The 27,736-nt window shown below is 38.2% G+C and overlaps 1 protein-coding gene across 2 annotated transcripts; it reads right to left on the minus strand.

Annotated features, from left to right (window-relative positions):
- fam91a1 (family with sequence similarity 91 member A1) lies at positions 1-27,314 on the minus strand. 2 transcript variants are annotated; one of them, XM_023345159.1, is made up of 24 exons: positions 27,034-27,314; positions 25,616-25,700; positions 25,141-25,292; positions 22,835-22,892; positions 19,948-20,015; positions 18,804-18,917; positions 18,217-18,307; positions 17,611-17,673; positions 17,307-17,413; positions 17,177-17,215; positions 13,433-13,545; positions 13,194-13,303; positions 12,591-12,703; positions 12,404-12,490; positions 12,141-12,270; positions 9,133-9,281; positions 8,442-8,576; positions 7,000-7,113; positions 6,363-6,435; positions 5,487-5,633; positions 5,019-5,117; positions 4,704-4,827; positions 4,547-4,616; positions 1-3,295 (listed from the first exon to the last, which is right to left on the minus strand). In XM_023345159.1, the coding sequence occupies exons 1-24, from the start codon at positions 27,103-27,105 to the stop codon at positions 3,110-3,112; spliced, it is 2,499 nt and encodes an 832-aa protein (XP_023200927.1). In that variant the 5' UTR covers positions 27,106-27,314; the 3' UTR covers positions 1-3,109. The 2 variants fall into 2 exon arrangements, with proteins under 2 accessions (XP_023200927.1, XP_023200926.1); XM_023345158.1 differs by having other exon boundaries at positions 12,591-12,706.
- Positions 27,315-27,736: the final 422 nt, after the last annotated feature.

Raw genomic sequence — 27,736 nt, forward strand, 5'->3', positions numbered from 1 at the left:
CATGGAGGAAAAACTCGGTCTTATTACATATTTATTTATATTCTCATATACTTTTTACATATTTATTTCTGATCATATGCATATGAAGAAGAGGATGTAGGTAGAGCGTAGTAAAGGAATGTCATTTCTCTCTTTTTTTAAACCCATTTATCCAGAAGGGTGTCTTCTTTTTAAGTCAATTATATTCACACTCCCAATAAACAAGCTACAACAAAGATTTTTTTTCAGCCAACATATAAAACTATCATTTTAAACACCTAAGGTAGATGAATACGTAGGGGTGAAAATGATCAACTGCAACAAACAGCCATGACCTGTAGATAAGTGTGTGTGTGTGTGTGTGTGTGCGCGTGTAGGGGTGTGTGTAAAGGGTCATTTTTACTGGTAAAGATTTGAGGTGATCTGTACATTACATACGCATACACAACATACACACAACAGTTTCTACACAGCTATCATGCTTCAGCAGGACCACGTCTTAAGTCTGTTTTTTTTTTTCCCCCTATATCTAACTTTCACAAGTGGGTCAAAAACTGCAAAGGGGAAATTTCTTCAGAAATAAACTCAACTTAATGAGTTTTACACATTTCTAAATGCAGGGAGGAGAAAGAAACTGCACTAAGGATTAATGGAGAGGAAAGTTCGACACAACCTGAGCCAAATGACGTCTCAGGGAAGCCGGGGCAATGCACTAGCATTTCCATTTCTGAAGCACAAAAACAAAACAAAACAACAAAAAAACACGTTTCCTTCTCTCAAGACTACAAGCCCCATTTCTTTCCTCCCCATTTGAAGATGATGTGAACAGAATCGCTCAGAGTGCACAAAGGGAAGAGCACACAATCACACACAAGCGAGAGAGGGAGGTGTAGTGGTAGGAAGAAAATCATCAGACTTACAGATGAATCTCAATAAATTACAATATCGTCAACAACTTCATCGATTGACTCAATACAAAAAGTAAAAGTCGTGTTATGAAGACTCATTACATTTATGTCAAACATCTAGTTCAGTTATTGTGTTGATTGCAGCTTAGAGCTTTGCTTCTCAGAAAATCAGAGGAGAAAATACATGTCACACATTACATAATTACATAATGAGAACATATTGATGGAAAGTTTAGTGGAAGGAAAAGGTGTGATGGAAAAATGTTGCTGAGCCACTGTTTGTTTGTTTTTTTTTAAATCAAGTATTAAGTTAGCTCAGCAGTCTACCAGGAAGTTTTATGCACTTCATGCTTCCCTCTGCTGATGAGCTTTGAATACTTGATGACCAAAAAAAGTTGCTATTAAAGCATCCTGGGCAGATCGCCTCCAAGCCATGCGGCAGCAATTTATGGAAAAGAAGAACCAACCACGTTTTGGTCTCACTTGCATATACTGTACTGAAAATTCATCTAAATTGTTGGGTCTCACTTTCATCTCGACATTAGGGAATGAGTTTCAGGTCAGGATAGTTTGGTGGCCCATCAAGCACATTGATATCATGGTCATTAAGCCAGTTATTGGATATGTGAGAAAAAAATGAAATGTTCATCTCCAAATAGCTTTCAACAAAGTATAAAGGTCTTTGCATCCAAATCCTCTCAAGGCTGAAGTTATCCTTTTTGCTAGGGCGCCCGTTTTTTTTAACCACACTTTTTAGTTCCACTCAACTTTCTATGAATATTCCCAAATTCAGCACTTTGAACAACCATCTTATTTAGTGATGAGCTTCTGTTGCTTGTTGCATCAAATATCTCCATGATTGTGTACGGTACAACTTAACATTTCTTATTAGTCTTAAGTAATACCCTAAGTTTAGGTCTTCTTATCAGTCAAAATTAACAAAAGATAAACAATTAAAATGTGTTCTGGGTTCATTGAATACAAAAGTTTCATATTTTAAACGGAATTACTAAAATACATTAACTTTAAGATGACATTCTATTTATTGAGACGCACCTGTAACCTTTGCTATTCCAAATCAGTGTGACTTGCAAATTCCAGCTCAAACAGGAAAGATAGGATGCTTGTTATGCTGTGCTATGAACAGTAGTTGTGTGTATTCAGAGAAATGTACATAAGTCATAGAAAAAATGTCAAAAAGCAAAACAAATGAGCAGTTTTGATCCCAGGCCTGAGCTCTTTTGATTGGCTGATTTCAATATAGGCAAAAAATTAATTTTAAAAAAATCATTACAAGTGAAAGAAAAAGAAAATGTCTTTGGTGCTCTCAATTATATATAAAAAAAACAACAACAAAAAAACAGAACAAATAAAAAGCAGAAGTTCCTCAAATGCCCAGTCAGTTCTTAACATGTTTGTGATTCAATGAGAAAACACTTCCTTCCTTAAACAAGAGCTCTAAAAACATTAATGTGCACTACAACCGATCCTACATTTAAAAATAACAAAAACATTTATTAATCCACAGGTTCAAACAAATCCTGCACAGTGCAATTAACATATGTTTCCCCATTATTGATCACAAATAACAAGGGAAGGAATTTCTTTTTTTGTTGTTGTTGAGTTGTGCAACACTATCATGCATTGAATCAATGAACATGAGACAAGACAAAGAAGGGTTTGGATTCAAACTCAGCCGGTAAGTCCAAGAGCTTGGTCCTACAATAATGCATATAGTTTAAATTGTTCCTGAAGAAGTCTGGGATTCATCTGGGTCACTCAACTTAAGAAACAAAACCAGAACTAACTGGATAATGGGATTGAGGGTAAACAAAGCAACTAGCTTTTCCAGGTTTGAAGCCGTTCGCCTGCATCACTGTTTTATGTTGGGATTATAGCACCACTCCAACGGCTAACACTGCCTTCTTAGGAATACAAGGAATCACGCAGGAAAACAACAAAAAGGAGGTGTGCACTAGTGTTGATGGAGGATTTTCTAACAGTGGATAAACAATAAAGAGCTGATGGGGTCAATTTTCCCCGATGCACAAGAATGTCGACGGTGTTTCCTTGTGAGCGCGTATGAAGATGCAGAGTTGGACCACTTTTAAGAGATGTCCTCAGCGACGTGAAACGTTGCCAAGAAAAGAAGGGGGGAAGAAAAGAAGGGGTGGTCCATTTTCACTGAGAAGTAGTGTCCCCGTGGACAAACCGCACCTGGTTTATGAGGGTTGGTCCTTCTGCAGAGACGAGATGTCCAGAGGGGGAGGGGCGCGGCCGCTCCACTCCTTCAGCTGTCCATCCTTGAAGAGGAGGTTGATGGAGGGCAGAGGGACGCCGGACTCAGCCGGGGGCTGGCTGAGAGGGTTCGACACGCCGCTGTCCGGGTCGGACGGCTGGCCGCCGTCCTGTCAATACAGGGCAAAGGTCACGGTTGAGAACACCGGTAGAGATGTGTGCCTCATGGAGACTGGTTCAAGGTTTAATGGATCTATATTTAACATGTCACAATTGACACAATTTCAGAGTTTTCTGCAGTAAATCACCTTTATTTAATCTAAAATCTCTAATATGTGCAAGCAACATGGCAAGAATAGCTTATTAACGAAAATTAATAAGCACAGGAAGCCATAGCACATAAGGAAAAAAGAAAGAATTTAAGTCAGGTAATATTTTTAAACAATTTTCAGCTGCATTTTCACCAACTTGCATCAAGTTCAGCTGTACATTAAACATACAGTTTCAAGATACCCAGCTTTTAACAAAGCCAGAAAATGTACATAAAATCAATTAATTATTCTTTTCTTTGCAATATCCTTTACAATGCCATTCATAAATAAAAAAAGAGACTGAATTGGCACCTACAGCTTCCAGTCAGTTTAATGTGATTAATGGTCACAAGAGAGAGCAGCTAAAATTTTGTAATTATGCAAAGGCTGTATTACTGCTGAAAATTCACATTATTGTATCAATCAGCATTTTTCTGACTGATTTCTTGTTGGTGGTATTACACAATGTTCTCCACCACTCTCCATAAACTTTAGTATCGCAGTCACTACAAACATTATAGTGTCCAACTGGTCGGTCCAATATATTGGTATATTTTGGGATTACAAAGACGACTGCAAGTTTAAGATCTCCCTGTGTCAACGACAGCAACTATACCATTCAGGTGAACTGAAGTGTTGCTGAGTAAAATCTAGTTTATAAGGCTAAAAGAAAAAGGAACAAGAGCATAGAGCAGAACTCACCAGAATTTACCATATAGATAATATTAATTTCACAATCTGATATTATCATATTTGTCACTTTTCGCTACAGATAACTAGGTTGAAAGCTTGCAGGGTATGTGCAATAATGCACACAGATACAATAAATTTTCTTTAAACTTCTGGTTCTGCTTAAAATTTTAATCATAAGGTTGCATTCACTTAAAAAACAAACTTAAATGCAGCCATTACCTGTCTTTTTTCATTTTTATTGTGGTCACCTTATTATTTTGGGATCTTTCAATAGATGGAAACTTCACATGAAAATTAAAAAGAATTTATGGGAATAAAAAGGAAGAAATTGTCCTTAAATTCAGGCTCTATATTTCTGCCGGACAATGCTTTTCCGTTTCAGCTCAAACTAAAGAAACGGCGACTAAGAGCTCTTACCTGGAACGAATGAACAAAGCTCAGCACTTTCAGTGATAGCTTTCGGCTTGAGTGAAGAAGCTCCTGAAGGCTGAAAAAGCAACAACAAAACTCAAGTCTAGCAGCACAACTCTTTTCAAACGCTTCAACCAAAAGTGACAGAGACTTTAGGTCTTACCTTTCGTTGCTGCAAAGCTTGTGTGAGGCAATCTTTCGACACACTCGGCGGTTGAGTTCGGAGCTGAAGAGGGGCATGCCAAAGCACAGTTCAAGAGGGACCCACTCATCTTCAGATGAAAGAGCTGAGAAAGAGATTGGCAAGGAAGAAACGACACGAGACGCTCAAAAAGAAAGGCCTGGTTTTGAATTCAGACAGCACCACTTGTCACACTGCAGCTCCAACTGTCCGACCTCTTCCACATGTCCTCTAACTCTCAAACAAAACTCAGTGAATACTTGCAAATATTTTTAAGGTAAAATAAAATGCACCTACTGTCTGCCTTTCCTTTTCCCTCGCCGTTCTCTTCGGTCACAAGTTCAAATGATTCGGTGCTGCCGTTGGTGTCCAGGCCTCCGCCTAGATGCGTTTCTCCTTGAACACAAACAACAAATAAAGATCAATGCCAGGTTTTACAATCATTTACTGTATTTTTGTGAGCCGACACTGGAGAATTATTAAAATGTTGCGATTTAAAGCAGGAGTGAGATTCAATCCCAAAAGGCTAAGAATGTTTCTTTCACTACCATTAGCAAAGGCTATCACCATAAAAAGCACACAATTAAGCAGACAAACAGCGTAATTAAACTGGACTATGAGGAATATCTATCTAATTTGCACCATTAGTGCCATTGGCTGTAACAAGCAAGGACATTGCAGCTAATTTCACAATAACTCTCGTCTGTTAAACAGCCAGAAAGACGCATTTGTTGGGCCGTGCGTATGTGTGCTTGCTCGTCTTACCTCTACACTCAGCGCTGTCGCTGGTCCTGCGACGGTGCCTGTTGTTGGAGTTCAGCATGGTGATGTAGCCACACTGGTGCTCCAGATCCACATGCTCCTTCAGCTTCCGCAGCGCTTTGTGCACACACATGTTGGAGTAAGAGAACTCTGCGTGGCAAGCAGACGTCAAGTATGAATAATGCGTTCTGCTAGACTCCAGAGAGGTCAAGGCATCAGGTGGCAAAAACTCCAAGTCTCAAGTATTTCACACACACTGTACTTTCTTTTTTGATATTAAACAGCATCAAATTGTCACAGCAAAAAAAGAGGTTGCAGTAGACGTATAATAAGAATGTGTGGACATCCTGACAGTGAAACTAGACGCATGTTAATCCTCTTGTTAGAAAACTAATCAATCCATTTAAGCCATCTTCACACAGGGTTAGAATCATGGGAGGTTTCTGCACCTCCTACATCAATTTCTGCTTTCTAGTCAATGACATAACACGATGAATACTAGACAAATTTGAAAAACGATTTAACTAACACATTTATGAGCTAGTTGGTTATTACAGTAGAGCAAAGTGTTTAAGCTGCAGCTGCTACAAACCAAACCCAGACATCAACCAGAAAAACTAACAGAGTAGTAATAAATAAATCAATAAACTGTTTGAAAATGTCTGGTTCATTACCTTCTTCATACAGAACCCTAAAAGTGTGATGCTTTCTGATCTCAGAGGCTATTTTCAAGGTATTTTAACATCATAGTAATACTCAAAACTATTTTTATATAGTATAATTAGCTATCCTTTTTTAAAAAAAAAAATGTAATTTTTTCAACCAAAAGTAATCCATGTGTCTAAAATATTTCATAACCTCACGCAGAAACTCTCTCACCTCCCTTCAGATCCTCCTGGTCAAAAGGAAATGGGATATGAACGGTTTCTCCATGGCCATGCATACCGTGACCCTGAAGAATACACACACACACACACGCACACACACACACACACACACACACACACACACACACACACACACACACACGCCGTTTTGTTTTAAACTCACTGTGACTTGGTTAAAAAATCTCTTCAAATTGGGACTTAAGTGATTAGGAATTTTTACAAGACAGGGAAAAGTTAATAAATGGGTTGTCAAATTCATAAAATATATGTCTTGCAATGAAGCAAATTGGAACAAGGACCCAAGTACTGTAAATCTTCAGGTAGTACATATTCTGAACCATGTAATTGGCCTTTTTTATGTTTTGCACAAAGTTATAAGCAGTGCTGTATTTGTTGTCACATTGACCAAGTAAAAATTGAACAGCAGCATTGTTAAGAACTCTTTTCATATTGTTAACCAAGGAGTCAAACTTTCTCATAAAAGTGATAAATATTTCTCATTATTTCTATGGAAACGGAACATAAAGAAATTTGCTCAGGGCCACCAACGTTTCTCATGACTGTAACCCTGTCCAATCACGGCTTTTGAAAATACAGTAAAACCCGAATTTACCCTGAACCGAATTTACCTGGATTAGGACAGCAGAGTGCGTGAGAGCGTCATTCAGCATCGTCAAAACATTGGATGTGGGGACGACACCAGGGTCATGACCCCAAGAGGTGATCAGCAGCCTGTCGTAGGCCTAAAGAGAGAAAAAATAATAAACTAAAAGATTCTTCCACAACTGTCAACGACTATTTAGAGTATCTATACGAAATAATACTAAATTCAATTATATGAACTCATGGTAAAACGAACATAACCTTTTTTCCATTCAAGGGTTTAATAAATAAATAACCTAAACATTACCAGACCCTAATTTATCTAAATATAAAGAGTATTCAACCTCCAAAGCTAAATATTTTACATAAAATCAATGTTTTCCATCCTTTACAATGCCATTTCTAATTTAAAAAAAGAGACTGAATTGGCTGCTGAAGCTACCAGTCTGTGTGATGTGACTTGTGGTCACAACAGAGAGCAGCTGAAACCTCACTGCCAAGTTTTATGACATTAAAAACAAATATGGGTGTTTATGGCAGCAAAATTTTTCTGTAAATGTTTTCTGAATACACTCAAATGGAACCCCAGCAAAATATGTTTAACAATGAAATACAAATAAGCAATGCGTCATATCAAAACAGGGAACAGATGCTAGCACTAGCAGTTTGGGTAGCTACTCTGCACAAAAACATTGTAGGAAGACTTAATGTGTCAAGTCAGATGTCTCTTTAGTATCACATTGATATCAAAACAAGTAGCTCAGAGGTGGAGCAGAATATTAAAGGAGTCTTGCAGAAACTCCAGCCATGAGTGTAGCAGAGACTGCGTTATCTGGAACATCATTGCCGAGTTATGAAGGACAAATTCACAATACTAATGCAGACTATGTAATACTGATGAAACGCAGGGAGTTTTCCCGCACAGATTGTATTAACTTTAATGAAATATCACACAGTGACTGTAAATTGCCTTAAATGTATTTTCTTGAATGGCTAAAGTCAAGGAACAAACAAATGTTCTGATGTTAACTCCCGTAGTAAATAGTCCAGTTGTTTTTCACAAGAGCGGGTTGGCATTGCGTTCCTATCGAGGTCTTAATTTGCATATCGCAGGTATTCTGCAGAGGATTTATGGTACTATTTTCTCTCTTGCTCCATTCTCACATATTCCCAAGATCAAATTTCCAGCCTAACTGGAGAACATATATTAGTTCACCGTGACGCATTATCAAAAAGGACTTGCTGCTTTATTAAGAAATGAAGGTTGGCGAGGACATAGGAGGCAGCGAATGATCCAATTACCTGCCTGTGATTGAAAGCAAGGTCAAAACTTTAAGCGTACACCTGCCCGCAGCTCCAGAGAGCAGCTATTGTTTACCTTAATGTGAGACTTTTACTATCTGTCCCTTTTACCTTCTTGCTGCCATTTTAACTCCCGTTATGTGAACAACCATTAACCTGGGCTCACCTGGAAAATGTCTGGCAGTTTTCTGAGCCTGGAGCCCTTGGAGAGCAGCAACGACGGCGGGCCTTGGCCCGTCACGTGGTACAGATACAGCTTGAACCAGATGGAGCTCACCTCAGGGATGGCTGGGCCAATGTGCTGCAGGAAGAAACAAATACACATGTAAATAATCAGAAGAGGAGGGGGGGGGGGGAAAGCCAAAGCATCACAAAACAAACAGACTGTTCGGTTATTATTAGTGGCATAAATTCATGCATTGAAATAACAAAAAGATTTGAGTGGAAACCAGGAGAATTCTTCATATTTCACTTGAGCAAGTCGCAGCGGTGTGAGAATAAGCAACAGCATGAATGGCACAACAAGAGTTTAACTTGTCTTCCTCTGTCTCGCTGGGCTCAGCTAGAAAGCTGGAGGAGAGCCAGGAAGAGGAATTACTCATGAGCCTCGCCTCCCGCCTTCCTCTTCTCTTTGTGCAGCCTTGTTGTTGGGGCAACTGCAGGCTGAGAACTCGCCAAGTGTACACACACACATTTATAGATAACTCTGGAAACTCAAATGTGTACACCAGGCAAGATGGCAAACAAAACAAAACTCCCTTCCCCCCCGTTTCACCTCCAACACATTATCTGTCACATAACATGCAAACAAAACAACACAATGTCCCTTCTGTTCCCTCTTCCTCCAGGCTTCATACCTGAGGTGTGCAGCTGCTGATGGGTCTGATCTCGTTGCTGAGCGGCGCCATTGAGACCAGCAACTTGTAGTTTTTGTTGAGGACGCGGCTGCAGGTGGCCTGGTCCAGACCCAGCAGGCTCTCACAGCGCAGCATGTCCAAAGGAAAACCTGGATACATTGGAGGGGATGGGGGGAAAGTCAGCACTTCTTTAGAAAATGGGACTAGAATCAAAAACAAGTGGTAAGAGTGGATGGATTCATATAAATATAACAGTTTACTGCAACTCCTAGAAGCAACTGCTTAAGCTTTTCCCTCCATCTTTGGTAAATCCTACAAAAGGGCTTCTCTTTGAAAGCATGAAAAATAAATTTCGAACTTAAAACTATAGCATTGAAAACTCGTCTTCCTTTGGTCTGCCAGTTACCATCCTATAGGTGCAATATAGAGCCAACCACACTTCTGTCCAACTGGAATCTGTATTTCACAGAAAAACAATGCCCAATGTCCTAACCAATGAATACCGTAATCAGACAGAAAGCAAACAGGGATTAATAAGTGCACCCACTTGGTGAGATCCTTTTAGCTGCAGGCAGAGCCACCACAGGAAGGAGACACGTACCAGTCGACAAGAACTTTACGTTAAATAATTTAAACCACCACACCAAAACACTAAACTGACAGCATCATTAGAAATGTTATTGTTTCTACTTTCTCTAATGTTCATTCCATGAGAGCGTCAATAAATATCCATAAATTATCAAATCTGAATAAATGCAGTTACTTTGTGCAGAATCGTGATGTAAATCACATTTCTGGATTCATGTTGGAGATGCTTATTTTAAGTTGGAATGTTTTTCAAGAGAAGTATGGTAATATTTAATCATAATCTTTATTGTTGTGATAAAAATTTAAGTCCATATTGCCCACCCCAACACGTAATAATAGTAAATAAAAAGATTAAAAGTTCCCTTATTGATTATATGGTATTTTTAATCACATAAGGTCACAAAGAAGAGTTTACTTCATAAAAACATACTGGAAATAGCACCAAGAAGGTGGTGCCGACACTGTTCTCTTAAATCTCATCTTAGGTGGTTGAAGAAAGCATCTTCTCCAAGTTGACACTTCTTAATCACTTACACTAATTTGTTCCCTAAATGAATAGTTAACATAAAACACTTGTAACAACATTTTGGCTTCACTCAGCAGGTCCACCTGTTAAAGGACGACAACGCGGTAAGACAATCAGAAGCGAGGCATGAAGCCAAATCAAACAAAACGCATCTGGTGTCACCACGGTTGCTACGCAGAACCCAGAGGTTTACTTTGCTGAGACAGAGGAACAAACTCTGAGCTGCTCCACCTTGAGACGGCAGACAAACAACGCGACTCTAAATTCAGTCGTTTACATGGAAATATTTAACTACGAAGAGATAATCGTTAAAGGCAGCCTTGGGTGGACCGGAGATGTGGTCTGCCAATACCTGGACAGAAACAGGATCCACTTCTTCTTTGAAGCTACCAGATGAGGTTTTAATTACTTATCGATTTTAAGACCATAGGACATTAGTGGACAAAATACTCATTTACCAAAAGCTGCTCAAAACAAGTGTTATAAAGACAGCTAAATGTAAATTAGTAGACAATAAGAACAATTGATTTAAATCTTAAAGTCACTACTGGTTGAGGTTTGTACTCTTTTTGCAAACACTATGTTGTTATTTCTTTGTAAATTTAACTTGGAAAATTAATTGAAATGACAGCAAAAATAAGGAAATTATTCTCTAAATGTAGCATCAGGTTATCTCAAAAACAATCATTAAATTATTAAAAACAAAAATAAATTAGGATCAACGAGTAAACGGAAAAAACAAAAAGCATCTACAAAACACAAAACACACAAAAAGTGACTAGATTTGTTTTGAAGGCAACAAACTATAAAAACTCTTATTTTAATTAGCTGTTCATTTTAGCTAATTACATTCAAATCCCTGAGAAAGAAGGTTAAACACATTAAAAAAGTAAAACTCCTTAATCACTTTAACAAATTTCTATTTAAAGTATAAACAGATATTTGTGGTAAGATAAAGATTATTATGGCACCTTTTTCTTCTTCTTTCTCTCACTCTATTTCTAAGTCAACTTATAAAAATTCTGCAACAGTCACAATGTTTTAACTTTGTGTCAGAGGTCTTTGATAAGCATATATTCCCTCTGGATCACAACCCTCAGCGGTTGAATATTTCTGCTTCTGCTTCGCTGTTCCCAAGTGCAGGTTTGAACGTTTCCTTTTTTAATAGTCATTGCAAAATGTTGCCAGGAATTGACAATAAATGATGTCACTGGCAGAAAATTACCTACAGCATGACCGTGGAAACAGAAAACTAGGAGAAAATGTTCGCTTGTATTTGCTTCGCTGCTCAGATAAAGATGGCAGTCATGATTGGTAATCCAGAGTAGAACTGCAGCAGCAAATTAGAAAAGACCATCCACAATAATGACTTTATACGTTTAATGTTTGCTAAATAATATTCAACTATTCAATACTTTAATAAAATTCTGTACAGTACCTGCTCATACCTATTACTCTGGTCAGAGATAATCAGTAAATAATGACACTTTTAATGCAAAGTTGCTTTAAAGGTTGCCTTGAAAGTCCATTAAAAGTGTAAACTTTGCATTATTTTGTAAATCACGACACTTTAATGCAAAGTTGTAGCGCAGAAAGAGGATGGCACCTTTAATGGACTTTCAGTGAAACTTTTAGAGCAACTTTGCATTAAAAGTGTCATTATTTATAGAATGACACTTCATGACAACAGTCAAACATTCATAAGGACTTCTTCATGTTATGACAGATGTTATGTCATGTTTATGACAATGTCCTGTCAGTCTTATGCAAATAAAGTGTTACCCAAAGTTCAGACGTCTCCGATTGTAAGAGGGGTAAGAATACTTTTCATGCTGTCGATCTTTAAGATATAACAAGAGATGAGATAAATAAAGACATACGACAGAATAAATACCTATATTTGGAATATCAGGTCCTTGATCCTGAGTGAGTTCTTTGTTGTAGCGCAGAAAGAGGATGGTGTTTTTAAGGGTGAGAGCGTGGTCAAAGTAACGCTGAGCCTCACCCTCTGCTGTACTCTCCACCTGTGTAAAAAAAAAACCAAGTATTTAAAAAAATGATTCATATTGGTTTCTAAAGGGAAATGACAACATTTGAAAACCTTTTAATGTAAATTTACATCTAATGTAATCTGAAAAAATACATATTTGAACTCGCCTTCTCCAACTCAGCCAGGAAGCTATCAAGAGTCTCGTCTGACAGCTTCCCCACCTCGAACATGGTCACAGCGTGGCTCTTCAGGTTCTGATAGGACAACAGCACAAATGTGCAGATCTATGTTCAAACACATTTCTGGTAATTTTCTGGTAAAAAATAACGTTGTGCGTTTCATTTCTGCACAGACCGGAGACAGGTTGCCCATCATGAGGAATGCGGTGAGCGTGGAGTCAAAGAGGAAGGCGATCCTTTTAGTGGGAGCTGCTGGGATGCTCAGGCTGCTAACGCTGCCCGTGTCTCCTGCTGAGAGAGGAAAATAATTAATAAGGCAGGAGAAATTGTAATACTGCTGAGCAATACTATTAACACATGTTACAACAAGCCAATTAGCTGTCAATTACTCTTCCTAATTGTAGAAATTAGCATTTGATTTTGTAAAAATAATGTATTTAGAGCATTCCTCCCTCTCAGAAAGATTAATTTAAACTTATTAGCATGTTAAATGTTGTTGAGCAACAGCTCCTTTGATAAAATCCAATTTGCAAGCAGCTCTGCCAGCTAAATGTGCACAACATTAAAATTAGGCCAAAATGAGACCAATTTAGACAAACACCTATTAGTGTGAAAATTACTTTTAGCAGCGTTGCTGAACTTTCTTGGGGATTAATTAGCGGTGCAGCTTGGAAGACCAGAAGTAGCAATCATAAAATGTCCCATGTGTACATGTCAGCAAGTGTAATTATTTGCATACGATGCAGAATGTGCCCGGGTGTGTGCGTGAGTGTGAGACCTTGGTCTTCCAGGCTTGTGGTGTCTGTGTCTGTGGCCGAGGAGCCGCCTTCCATGACGGGACTGCCCTGTTCCCAGGACAGCAGCATCTTCTGGGGGTCCATGGTGCTCCTACAGCACAACATCATGACACTTTGACAGCGCATTGCTGGGATTTTCTTAAACCATAATCAACTATTCAGATCAGATTTTTACATTTGTAAAACTGTGTGGTGCTCAGAAAGTATAGAAAGCGCTTACTTGAGCCTGTTAACGGACGGGGCGTTCTTCCAGCTGGGGTGAAGCTGCTCAGAGCTGAACACCTGACCTTTCTTCACTGCGAAGCCGAGGCGACAGTACATGGAAACCGCGTTCTGATGGAACAAAAGAGGAAAACACTGTTACGGTCACTGACCTCTAGGGGCTCTCTTCATGAGAGAGCTCTCCCTTTGTGTTTCAGTTCTACCTGGCTGCCACAGGTGCAATGTGTTGGAGCTCGTCAGCCACCCCATAAAGAGCTTCATACCAGAGATGTCAGATCCCTTTTTCCCTGGGCCTTGATCTGAATTGATCTCGTCTGTGAGCTGACTGTTTGTGGGGACTTAAATGATTTTGCTGTGAGCATATTGTGAAGAATCAAGTGTCTAACTAAAGTAGTGTTTCTATTCACAGTGGAAGCTGGTAGGGGTTCTCTGCCATTTTGTTTAACTGTTTTCTCCTGTTTTGTGGTTAGCCAGGCAGTTCAGGTTTTGTACATTTTTTTCAGTTCTCCTCTAGAAAGTGTTTTTATTTTATAATTAAAAGGGGGGCGGGGGGTGTTTTGTTTGTTGTTTTGGCCTTGGAGACCCTGAAGCTTAAAGCTTCCCTGTGTTTGCTGCCTCCTGTGATTGAGGTTTTACCTGAACTGTAAAATAAACAATATTTTGCTACTGACACCAACTGTTTAGATTACTGATTTGTGTGTTACACCCAGTGCAAGAATTTACCCTTAGTGGTCTTGGGGAGGGGTTGTAACAAACACACCCTATATGAAACTTAGCATTCATGAATCATTTCTTTCAGGCGGTTATGTTTGATACACTGATAAAAGGCTGTGACGAACTAATAATAGTATATTAGCATATACTAATAAAACATGTTGTAACACAGCTGTATTAGCATTAGCATTAAAAGTTTGCAGTTTTTCAGTCGCTCATCTCTGCGGAAAGGATGAGATATTTGGTCAAAAAGGTGAAGTTGAATCTGAATCTTTTATGATCAATGAAGGATGGCTAAAGGATGACTTGCTGAAGTCCATAAATCTCTTCCTGATGTCTTGGCTGATTTAATTTTTCTGACATATCACGAGGAAGCAGTGTGCTAGCGATCTCAAATATTGCAAAATTAAAATATCAGAAGTTTACAATGACATGAATTCATCATCTGGGCCTTCCCAAACTGTTTGAAGTTATAGTCACTTTTGTGAATGTAAACTTCTAACTTTGAAGTGAAAAATAAAAACAGAAAAATCTCCCTCATTCCTCTTACATTTAGCAAACAGGAATAATTTATGAAATCCAACTGTAATAAAAACAAAAGCAAAAGGTTTTTGTCTGATTTAATTTCAGATAATAAGAATGATGAATGGCTTTATGAACAGCTGGACGAACAGACCTCTTAGTTTATAGAACATGGAAAACATTTTGGAGTTACAAATACTTTACCATGTCCCCTTTTTTCATATTATGTTGGAATATTCTTCTTTTTTTTCTTACGACAAGATACTTGATCACATTCACAGGTAGGATACTTTACCATTTAGAACTCCATTTCAAACCTCACAGACCAATAACCCACCGCTACATGAGCAGTCCCTTCTTCAGCAGGACTGGATGGACATAAATCCACAAACTTCAAGGTTTGCAACGCCACAAAGAACCTTAGTTATTTGTTTGGCCTTCAAACTGTGTAGACACCAGCCTGATAGGTTCTGATACTGGACAGCACATCTGTGGGAAGCAACCCCAGTTTACAGAAATTACGTCTTATAATCCTCAGGGATCAAAGAGATTTATTTTCAACATCTCATCTCACACACCTTACGACATCCCTTGATGTTCTTGGCGTACCCTGAAGAAAGACTTATATAGTGTGACTTTTATATCATCTTCAGCTCAGAGCTCTGCATGGAGAAACTAGAGCAGCATGACCACCATGACATTGCAGGGTGAGTGGGATTCATAATTTGTAAGGTTAGAAAAATAAAACTCTCTGGACAATGTTTAACTAAACTAAGATCAATTATGACCACAACTCTGTTTATTACACAAACCTGGACTTAATGACCTCTTTAAGCTATTTTTTTGTTTTTACATTGGAAGTTAACTGAACTCATTAGCAAAAGGAAAACTTTCAGAAATTGCTACTGTATATAAACACTGGGTTTTAAGAGATATATACTTAAAACTTCTGTGTTAGTATTACTAGCATATGGGTTAACAGACTGACAAAAATGCATGGGATTGTCTGGTACTGTTCTGCAATAGTTCAGAAATTACTTGATAGTCTCTCCAACTAACATGTCATTTGTCTGCAAAACACTTTAAATTACATCATGTATAAATGGTGCAATCAACACACTTGTTATAAACTAAGAAGCAATGGGATATTAGTGATGCTTTTAAAGCTGTGAGCAAACTTTCTCTAAATTGTTTTTGTAACACAGATCTAGACATTCTCCACCCTTTAAACCACAACAGGCAGATGCAGCATCCCGACTCAAAAACGGTGCAAAACGGTATAAAAACATGTCAGGAGAGACTTTTTCAGCACAGGGTTTTTAACATGATTTGGGAGGATATTAAGCCGGATTTGACAGAGTTTACACAAACCCTGCTTATTAAATGAAGGTCGGGTACTGAAGGCATAAAAATCATCCGCTGTTGAGAAGACCAAGGCTGAAAAAAGAAATCCATAAAAATGTTGAGGAAGAAAGATAATTCAGCTTGTTGTCATAATAAAAGGAACATTGAATAATCTCCTAAATCCTAAAATCTGATCCATGTACAGAAGTTTGAACGAATGTGGCAACTGTTAGGTTTTGACTAAAAAAGTGCTTCCTTACTATAGAAAAAATATTTTTTGTGAGTGGGTGCTGGTGAAAGAGGTGGTGGAGAAGCTCAGGAGAAAATAAAAGAAGTTGGGATCGACTGGTGTAAGTATGGAAGGGCAATAAAATGGACCAACAGATGGACTGCAACTTTCTGTTGTGAAGCACAGCAGCACAACTGCTGCACAAGCAAGCAGCTGACGAGATGACAGCAATGAGCAACAGATGAGCCATCAATCAAGTCAAAGCAATCTGAACTCAAACAGGTTTGTGTGTCATGAACCCCTGAATGAGTTCATAGCTTAGTTGGAAGTTTAGACCCAAGTTTGGTTGACTTAAGCTGTATGTTAACATGCAGGCATGCACATTTAGTAGTGTAGCTGCTGTTACATTTTGAATGAATCAGATCAAAATCAGATATCATTAACAATGCATGCAGTTAGAAAACTAAAGTCATTAAACAATTAGATTACGGGTGTGTTAGAAATGTGCAATTATGTCTTAATTTAGGCCTTTGATTTGTCAGTTCAGTCCTCAGTCTCTATGACATTCTGCCAACTCACTTTTTGTAAGTAAATATTTAAGTGCTTTATATTTTTTCTTCATTCTAAAAATTAGCTGAGATATAAAATGCGAAATAAGAAGTCATGAGTTGCGGCCCAGTTAAAAGTTATGAAGTCTAAGTTTCTTTTTACTTAAAAAAAATATTTTCCATGCGCCAATGGAAAATTTCTAAAGAAATATATGGTAAATATAAACAGCTTTCAACCAGCAAACTGTGAAGAAAGCATTAAAATGCCGAGATCCTGCAGGAGACAAACTTTCCTTAAGGCTGAATATCCATCCTTCAAGAATAAAAAAAGCAAGCCAGACATATCTGCACAATATTACCCTGAAACCCTGAGAAATAAACCCACCTTCACTAAATCCAGGTCGATCTCCAGCACATTGGCAAGCTGAGAGCCAGACAGGGAGAAGAAAAAGAAAAAGATCAGTTATCAGACAAACAGTCATCAGAGAGTAAAAAAGGACACGTCCAAGGCCTACCTCGGCCACGTTGGTCTGCTCGTCAATAGACACAAAGATTTTGTAGAGAAGCGTTTCAAAATAATCACCCTGCACACGGTTCATGACGAAGCCTTCAAGAGGGGGCACTGAAAGAGACGGTATCCAAAAAAAACTGTTTTCACACTAAGGTGACTCCACAGCTTTTTACTTACTAATGTATCTACACACAGAGACAAACACATCTTTTCAATTCAGTTCATGATGCTTCTTCAAGAACACACCAGGCTGAACTTCTCAAAGGTGCATTAAAGCAGCAATAATTAAAACACACAGAGTGGTGTACCTGAGATGCAGCTGTCATCCGATATGGGAACGTCCAGGTAAATAAAGCCCCGGTTATACAAACCTGCAACACAAATAATGACACAAATGAAACCACAAGTAAGATACTTGAAACTCTTATTCCAACCATGCTGCTAAAAACAAATCTTAGAGCATAAATGAGTTATTCACCTCATCTGAGAAGTGAATTGGAGAAATCTAAGCTACATTGACAATGACTGACTTTATTGGTGATGCTTGATATAAGCCTGTTTTTTCATTTAAAGCCATTAGGACATTAGAAAAAAAACCCTAAAAAACATTATACAAAAGAGAAAAGGCAAACTCAAAGTAATTCCATAGGAACCGTCATGTTATTAATCTTGTTTTAAATGTGGTTGTCCTCTTAATTTATTCTGCTACATACAATCTAAGAATCCAACCTTTCCTGTGTCCTAAAAACTTAACAACCACTATTATTATTATTAATATTATTACCATACATAGTCAGAATATTTATCAGCTCAGAGGCAAGTTCATGTAATATCTCTCAGAGCCACAAGGGGGAGACTGCAGTTCCTCACAGCAACTTCAAGAGTACACATACAGGACATTATCAAATACTCACTTAGGACCACATTGTACTCTATTGTTCCCGCCAGCTGAGGACCAGCATCTATCATCTTGTCGATGGCTTTCTTCTCCGCAGTAGAACAGATCTGCATTCAACCAAAAGGAAAACATTAAATATCCGCGTTAGTGCAAACTATTTGAAAAAAAAAAATGCCCCGGAGTGATCAAGTCTTCTGATGTTTCTCTTGGAGTAAATATACATCTGCAGATAAGAACTGTGAAGCTTTCAGAAGTTATTAAAGATTTTTTTTTTCTTTTCTGGGCAAAAAATATTAGAATGTTTGAAGGAGACTCATCTCTAAAATAACCAGACAAATAAGAAATTTTAGCATAATTAAGTGTGTATGAAGTCCATCAAAAGCTTCAAAAACTCCCGATCCGGATGGTGAGAAAAATAAGCAGATATTACCAAAGAAAGCATCCATTCAATTACACGCAGAATTAAAGAAAACACTTTCTGAATCTCTTTCCTCTCCTTTTAAATATCTATTTGTTGTTCCTCATACACATTCAGCTAAGTTACACATAAACAATGACATTGAAGAGAATCATAATCTATCTTAATCAATCCTTGTGCCACACCCTTATGTCGTCCTCGGTGATGAAGCCCGTCTGAGCGACCCACCACGGCTCCACGGAAATCTCCACCGGCTTGGATGGCAGCAGGTCCCGCGCCGATTTTCGACGAAAGAATTTCTGAGGACAGAAGTGAATGAAAATGCAGTGTGTTAAATATTTGGTAAATACTGCAGCACTGTGGTATTTTCAAATCAACATCATAATAGTGTGACGTCTAAATCGCCGAAGCAGTATTGTTTACCGTTTACATCACATTCAGCGTGGCTTAAGTACAATTTGTAGACATTACCTAAAACCTTTTTTTAAAATTATATTTTTCAGCTTTTCCATGCAAAACTTGTTTTTTATTCATGTATATAATATGATTTACTTTACAGGTGAGATACTTGGCACCTGAGCCTTATTGGTTATATTTTCTGAAGAGACAAAGATTTAGGAAGTCTTCATTTTTAATGTAGAAGGTATTACAGATATATCTTTGTTTTTGTATGCTACATGCTAGAACACTGATCAATAAAACATAAATAAACTTTCTTTGTGTAACATTAACAATTATATGTTTTATTAAATTGTAATCCATAACAATTTGAGCTGATTGTTTCGCGAAGAACCTTGACATTTAATTTTTAGATTAGAATAGCCACTAATCTGCACCCACACATTCTTTTTGATACCTTTTTCCACATAACAAGCCAATGATAAAAATATTCAGCAAGTAAAGCACTTCATCAGTTTAGCTACTAAGAGAAAAGCCTTTAGCTGAAAAGCCAAATAATTAAAATTAATGGAAAACAATACTGTGTACAAAACATTTCATCGCGTCACAGTAAATTAAGAAAGTCATCAAGTTGTCGGATCACTACCCAAACACAGGCACTGGGTGTTTACTTTAAAACTTATTAGTTTAATAAAGCTTGAAATTAGACTTGGTTCTCAAGTCAGTAAACTAGATGGGTTTACTGATCAGATAACCTGTGTAATTTCTTAAATCATGTCAATACAATGTTAATACATTGCATCAGTAGTTTCTCATTTTGGATATGCAGCCACTAAAACTGAACCTTACCGTTTTTTTGATGTGTACTTCTGTTAATTTTGTGAAGTAATATGACCCTGAATAACCCTAAAAAAAATAAAAGTATCTTACTTTGGAGGACCTGCACTGGTTCATCAGGTCAATGTACTGGTTTCTCCCAATGCCAAGCAGCCTCAGACCTGGGTAATGACAGGAACATATAAAATTAAACGTTGGCTCATTTAACTCTCACAATCTGGTCCTGGACATGAATTTGGATATTTTTGGATTGGTAAAAGCTGAGAAGGAATAACACAAGGATGTGAATGTAAAAAAAAAATCCTAGAAACATGTTTGAACTTTAACAAACATAAAAAAAAATTATTTGCAACCCGACTAAAACAGCATTCATTGACAACACGCTCTTCACTTATAAATACTGATTTCTTTCTGCAGCTGTAAAGTGAGGAAGCAACTATTTATGGAGGTGCAAAGCTTCACAAGTAGTTTCCTCATCTGGAAGTTTACCACTTTTCGTGTCTAACTCAATAAGTGTCAACAGCTCTAATTTCCCACAAGTCAGAACGTCTTTACTTTATTACTCTGTCTGTGATCAGTGTGTTTCAATTATACAGACACAAGATGGAGTTTCGTTATTAATACATAAACGCCTCCTGTCACATCCAAGGTGCTTTGAAGCCATTTGATTCTAAGTGTATAGACGCCCACTGGTGTTTTCTACATAAAGAGTTTCATGGAAATTCACTCTTTTTTTGACTATTCATTGCACAGTACAAGAATAAACTCTCAGAAGATATTATTTTACCATAAAATGTTCATTTTTCTGAAGTGTTTATGTTTTCATTCACTTCATGTACAGCTTATTAACAATACAAATCAAATATCATTGCTTTATTTGGTTGTAAAATACTGAACCATAATAAATGTTGTTGATAGCCAAAAATGTTGACAATGAAAAGCAAAGCTGATCTGCTGACCACTAAGTCAACACTGGCTCTGTGTTTTTGTTTTACTTCTCATGAGGAGTTAAGCTCTGTCTAAATCTGCCAAGATGCATTTAAGTGGGTTGTTACTGCGATAATAACACACAAAGAGACTCTACAGCAGTAATAATCATTTTTACATTATACGGAGCAGAATAACCAAAAGGTGAAGGTGTGGATCTTCTAAACAACAGTGCTTGTGAGAAATTTACACAGTATGAAATTGACACAACATAAATTTAACAGTAAAAAGGTTCAAGAAAGGGAAAGAAAAACATAGAAGTTGCATCTTGTTTCACCATTAAACGCTAGGAAAAAAATGGTATGATTAATTGAAAGGTCCAAAATATTCTTTTACATTAATCTGGTGAAATTGATTAAATTCTGGCACAATTAGCAAGAGCTGAATATTTTTCTCAGAGGATCCAAATCCAACCTTGTCACCAGTTATTCTTCGTGCTGAAAAAATCTGGTGCAAATGACCCCAATGCAAAAATGGAACATGTAATTATGTTCTCCAATTCAGACTCTGAACATAGCACACGCACACACACACACCCTGCTGTTTCCCCAGGACACAAACATCCACCCACGTCTAACTCTTTCAGACACACTCTTTCGCTCTGCATCTCCATCCGCCCACTTCTGAGCGACGCAGTCCAAAGCTCCTCCTGTGTGGATTATTGGAGAGAGGTAGCCTCTGAACGCAGCCTTCTGTCTCCACAGCATGAAGGTTCTGCTCTGAAAGGACTCAGCCATTCACCAAACCGTGCCAAAGCCCGGTTCGCTTGGCAACAGAGAGCACTACAACTGCACGTGAACTCCGAAATGAAAGCGACTGCAAAATCGGATTTCAAATGAGAGGCTTAAAGAAATATTAGAGCTGACATCATGTGATGCAGATTTTCAAGCATTTTTTTGTTTTGTTACAGCAACATCAAAGCTGGGATCGTGTGAACTTACCAGTTTCATATTTTATTTCACTAAACAATCAGCATGAAAAAGATCAGAGTATATTTTATTGGTTTTCTGTTTTATCGTTTATCACCCTTAAAAATATATTTTAATACAAGTAAGCATAGCGTAAGTTTACAAAACTACTTGTATGATCTTTGCATCTACTCCCCTTCATTTATTCTGGCTTCATAAACTTTCTTCATGCAAAGTTTCAACAGATCCTGAAGAAATTACACAACATGAGTAAGAAGTTATTTTATTTCAGTAATTAAATTAAAGTGTTTCTGTTCATTTTGATGATAATGGCTTACAGTTAATGACAACTCATTATAAATTATTTCTGAAAAAAAAATATATATATATGTATATTATTAGGGATCACACAATCAAGGAAAACACATGATTTGACAGAGATACAGTAGATGGTTATAGAAAACCACAATAAGAAGGATACACAACAAAAAGTCACAGACAGAAAATTTAGTGGAATGAAAAAGTAGGGTTGAAAAAAGGATCATGTCGCATCGATGCAGTAACTTATGCAAAAAGAGTCCCTAACGCATACTGGGTGCATATATTGCAAAGTGCATAGACAAAATAGGATGACACTTCTGCCTGAATACAAAAAAAATATTTATATCAGTCTTATGTAACATTTGGAGAAAATTAATTTTGACTTTTATTGGCTAGAAGGTATAACCATCAAAATCAACAGAACTAAAACACCTAAAATACATCACTAAATTTGTATAACTTTATCTAAGTTACACTTTTCCTATTCAATTACTGAAATAACATGATTAATGTTTATTTACTTTAAGTAAGATGCAGCTAATGGTAACACTGCTGAATAAAACAAAACTTCTAAGACAACTTTCCAATAATCTTCTGACCAATAACAAGAGCGAGAGAAGAGAGATGTGAAATAGATAGAGAAAAAACATAGAGTAGATATCAGAGATAAACAGAAACTCTTAAAAATTATTTCAACTGTAGGCAGGAAGAGAGGAAACAGAGTTTTAAAAAGGTAAAAAAAAATAATAATTTAAAAAACTCACAGTCCGCAGCAGTGAAGTTGGGCAAGGAGTCGTAACTCTTCTCACTGTTCATAATATCCTGGAGGAGGAAAAAAAAACAAGAAGAGAGGCGATTAAAATGTGTCACTGTCTGCTGATTAATAAAAGGATTATCTGATTTTGGCAACCAAGCTAATTTCTGCTCCCGGTTTTCATTAAGTTCTGGAGATGGATTAACAATGTGATACAGCTTTCGGCAATTGAGTAGTCTCAGCTAAATCTCCGTGGAGTTTAGCTAAGCAGGCAAGGAAAGGATGGTGATGCCTTGGTAAATGAGCTGAGAGATATAATTGCTGGTCTTTTCTCCAGTTTATAAAGTAGCAAAAATAATAGTTTGTTTCTCATACAACTCCAAGTAATACAGGATCTATGCCAAATGTGGCGAAAGCTAATGTTCCAGTTGACATCTGCATACACTTATTTAACCAAAGAGTTTGTGGTAATGCCAAAGATTTGGCATATTTATGAATATAATAGGAAAAGTGGCTAAATAAAAACCTGCAACATTTTACAGGAGTGTCAATTTCAGCAGCATATTTTCACTGATTACTTCTATTAGTGTTAGCACTAGCAAACAAACGAAGCAGTAGGAGTTATGGAGATACACTGGTAGTAATGCGGCCTTGTAGTAGCTGACGTATATTGAAACGTAGCTACGCTTTATTGTAGAGTCGGACAGAAGCTGAAATAGCACAGCTAACACCAAATTCCTACTGCTTTTACCTATTTATGTACAAGTTAACATTAGCGCTGCAGCACAGCTACCTGCTGCAGGAGGTTAGAAAAGCTGCAATTTAAAACTCCCATCATTCAATTAATTAAAGCCACTAGATTTTTTAAAATGTTCTGATTTTTTAATCTCTTGGAAAAAATTAAGGATTTTTTTAGAGAGTTCTGTAATTTCCTTTTAAATTTAGTCCTCAGCATTGTAAAATTAGTAACTGTAAGCATCATGATAAAAGTTACTGAGTCCCACATTCAATTCTATCAATATTCTTGTGAAACAGTATTTTTATCCATTTATCCCTGAACTGCTACAGTACCTGGTAAAAGTATTTGTAGCAATTAAACTTTTTGATCCGAGGTAGAAACATGTGGAAAGGAGCTCAGATCAGATGAGACCAAAACGTTGGCCTACATGCAAAACAATGCGTGTGACGGCCTGAAAATGAGAAGTCCACTGAGAAACTTGATGGGGGAAGCCTTTTACTGTGGGAACGCATTTTATTAGCAAGCAGAGACAAGGTAATCTGAGATGATGGGAGGACAGATAGAGATAATGGTGCCTTACTGAAAACTGATCGACATCTTGTCCTTGACTGATGCAAAAAATATCTAAATTTCCCTGCAAACTAGGTATAGTTTTTGCTCTTCGGTTTTGCTGGCTGCCAAATAAACTACACCTGCTGCCAGATATTACATTGTCTAGCTAGTTACCAGATGCTAGACATTAAAACATTTAAATCAACACTGCAAACCTCTTTAGGTGTTTGCAATAAACTAATTACACAAGAACAGTTGTTTGAACAAGTGATTAATTATGCACTTCCGTTAGATTATATTACAAATAGAACTCTTTACTAAGATAACATATTGCAGTACAAATCCAAAGTGCAAACCAACCGTAGTTCACAAGTTTAAAGTTAAAGAAACAGCAGCTACGCCACCTGGTGGCAGAGAGAGGAATCAGCTGCGGAGGTGCTTAGGAGGAAGGTCCAAAACGTAGAATGATCCAAAGTCCACTGGAGGACTTAGCCCCTGAGGATTAGGCGTAGATTTCACAAGAACCTTTATTTTAACGGTAAAGTTAATTATATTGTGGGGGTTTGAATAACAATTAAGTTCAACTGTAAATTACAGACATATGAATTGTTAATATATAAAAAGTTATCCTCACTGCATGCAGACTTTAATGATTTAACATCCATTTAGGTTTTCCAAATACTATTGTCACACTTGTGTTTTCTGTAATTAAAATGGAAACTGACACAGAGCTGGTGACAGCTCACATCCTTGTCAATGTCCGTTTTTCCAGCCAAGACACACAATCCTGCTGTGCTGCCAAAATTAAAGACATCGTTCACTTCAAATAAACAGAGACTGGCTGTTTCAAAACCAACTAGAAAATCTTCACAGCTGTAACAAGAATTTCCACTCTGAGTGAATCCACCCCATCAGTCAGAAAGCTGTGCTGAACAAGAGATGTTCTGCTGATTTAGAAGAGACTGATCTGCCAGGAAAAGTGTCCAGTGTTTACAAACCCTCCACTGCAGTCAGAGACATCTTACCTCCATGATTCCTATGTAGTATGAGAACGGAGTGACTCGCAGCCCTTTGACCATGATGTCAGACAGGTGGTAGGGATACAGCATCAGGTGGTCCCGGCTGTACTTCAGCAGCTCCTCGTAGTACCTGCGCTCGTCCTTCCTGACATGGCGGACTGCTCGATAAAAAACACACACCCACAGATAGTGGTCAGGTTACCGCCAGGGGCAAAAAAGCTTACAGTCGATCAACAGCTGATCAATTTGGAGCTAAATGAGACGAACTTATCTAAGAACACCAGGAGGTCACAAGGGCAGAAACTCTGCTTTCACTTTGATTGCATGCAGAGTCTTGTACTGTAACCACTTTCTAAACTCAAATAGATGAAATAATATATGATCTATTGCATCCCTGCTGACAGTTTTCGTTAATCTCTCCATCATGACCTGTTGCGATCTGTTTATGTTCTGCTACAGTGTGGCAGACGGACGTGCTCACCTAGGTTATTGCGGAATCGCAGCTGGTTGCGGATGCTGTATAGCAGCACATGCTTCTCATACTCGCGCTGCGAGTTCCCCAAACTCTGCAAAAGAGAACAAAGGCACACCTGTAAGGATCAAGGCAGGATTACCCTCACCATGTAGGCAGCAAAAACGAACAGGGACTCTTTTTCAGAACTGCTTTCCTCCTGCTGGTTGTGCAATGTGAACAGTTTTCCTGTTGTGCTGACTTATTTCCTGGGCTAGGACTCACTGTGATGTTATTTTTATCCTAAGACATTAAGACATAGCCTTCCTGGGTATTGCTTTGTTTTTTTAGAAATGTCATTTTTGCATATCTTTGGCATCATTTCCTTAGATTTAAACTCAACAGGATGTTAACTTGGATTATGCTAGAAACACATGCAGGTCCTACTTTTGGCTTGCTGGTGAAATACTTTGTGTGTTGGGAAGCTAATGCTACTGCTACACATCATTCTAAGCACACTATGGCCAAACATGGTCCCAGCCTATGATGTGTGCCTCCCTCCTGCCGGTTGTGCATGTGAACAGTTTCCCTGCCGTGCCGACTGGATGCTTTTCTGGGTGAGTTGGGACTAAACATGAGGCAAAAATGGAAGAAAACCTGTTAGACCATGCAAAAAATTTGAGGTGGGGGTAAAGCAGCAAAACCTAAACAATGTCCAATTACTCTCTGACAGAGCTTGAGTTCTTTTGCATAGAGATACAGGTTGAATGTCCCACCTTTAAATGTTTAAAGCTGGTAGAAACATACCCCATTTGGTATGCATCGATCGAATATAAATGCATGCAACACTTTTTAGGTCATTCCTGGAATTATTTTTTGAACTAGTTCTTTTTTCCCCTTTCCTTTCATAAGTACACAGTAATTCATATCGATCAACCAAACAAGATCCTCATAAAATGCATTAAAGCTTGCACAAGCATCAGTCCTGCAGAAGGCCTGTGACTGGATGGAAAGTTTTAAGAGAATAAAACTAGAATGCACTTGCTTTTGAATGCAACCCCCGTCCACTTCCTTCCGAGGTACTGCTTAAAATCAAGACATGCAGTAGGACGGATTCATTTGGACCGCGTGTGAAAATACCCTTGATGAAATACTCGATGCACGGATAAAATTGATTATGCATGAAGGTGTGCGTGCAGAATCTGCAGGTGGGCCCCCCACGCGCTAGGATCATGTGGCGCCTCGTATCAGCCCGTCTGTCATGTGATGTCAGAGCAGCAGGGAAGAGGCAGGCTGAACGGCTTCAGTAGATGGATGGTGGTCTGCTATGGCTCCGTAGCAGAGGAGGAGACTCTGACAGCTGGCTGAGTGACACACGGAGATCCGCCGTGACATTGCCAGCCCCCGGCTCCGTGGCCCCATAAAGAAAACATTTAAAAGCCCGGTACCTGTTTGACATTCGCTGGCAGCTTGTTCCACGGGTAATTCTGCCTGATGTGAAATTCCACGTCCGTGTTCATTGCTAGCTACCGAGCTGGCTAAGAGCAGAATCCTTCGAGGCGACGTGAAGCGGGCTCCCGGGCGAGTCCACGGTGACTTCAGCCCTCCTGGCGCCGGAGCATGCAGCAAACACACCCCAGATGTGAGGAGACGTTTGATCTGGTGGCTATTTTCCTTCACAATAAACGGCAACTTCCTTGTTGTATTTGTCAGCGTCACTTCCGGTTGAGGCGTGACGCTAGAGCTGAATGGACCTTAGGAGGGGGATGAAACTCTGCTCACTTTGATCTATGGTTAATCTATGGTTCTAATGGAAATACGTTCATTTTGACAAAATTGTTATGGATTCAAGTCCTTATAAGGAGGATGCCGGATGATCTGTCTAAATATTCAGCGATATGACACTTAATTATATACAATTTTATTTATTAAATTCATTGTGCCCCCAAATTAGTTCTGAAGAGAATAATGTAAGGTTGCATCCTTTAGCAATTATATACTGCTCGTATTATTATTACTAATAATCATAATTAGTACTACTACTGAGTAGTACTACTACTAATTATTAGTAGTACTAGTAGTAGTAGCAGTAGCATTTATCTGCTGGCCAAAAATAGCAAAGGAGTATAAATTTTCCTACTTTTAAACAGT

Source organism: Xiphophorus maculatus, chromosome 13 (genome assembly GCF_002775205.1).
Source record: "Xiphophorus maculatus strain JP 163 A chromosome 13, X_maculatus-5.0-male, whole genome shotgun sequence".
Taxonomy (NCBI): Eukaryota; Metazoa; Chordata; class Actinopteri; order Cyprinodontiformes; family Poeciliidae; genus Xiphophorus; species Xiphophorus maculatus.

Coding starts and splice junctions, on each gene's coding strand:
- fam91a1 (XM_023345158.1), bottom strand. CDS start 27,105: ATGAACACGGACGTGGAATTTCACATCAGGCAGAATTACCCGTGGAAC. Junction 5,118..5,486: donor CGACAGCGCTGAGTGTAGAG/GTAAGACGAGCA, acceptor TTTGTGTTCAAG/GAGAAACGCATCTAGGCGGA. Junction 3,296..4,546: donor GCTTTGTTCATTCGTTCCAG/GTAAGAGCTCTT, acceptor CTGTATTGACAG/GACGGCGGCCAGCCGTCCGA.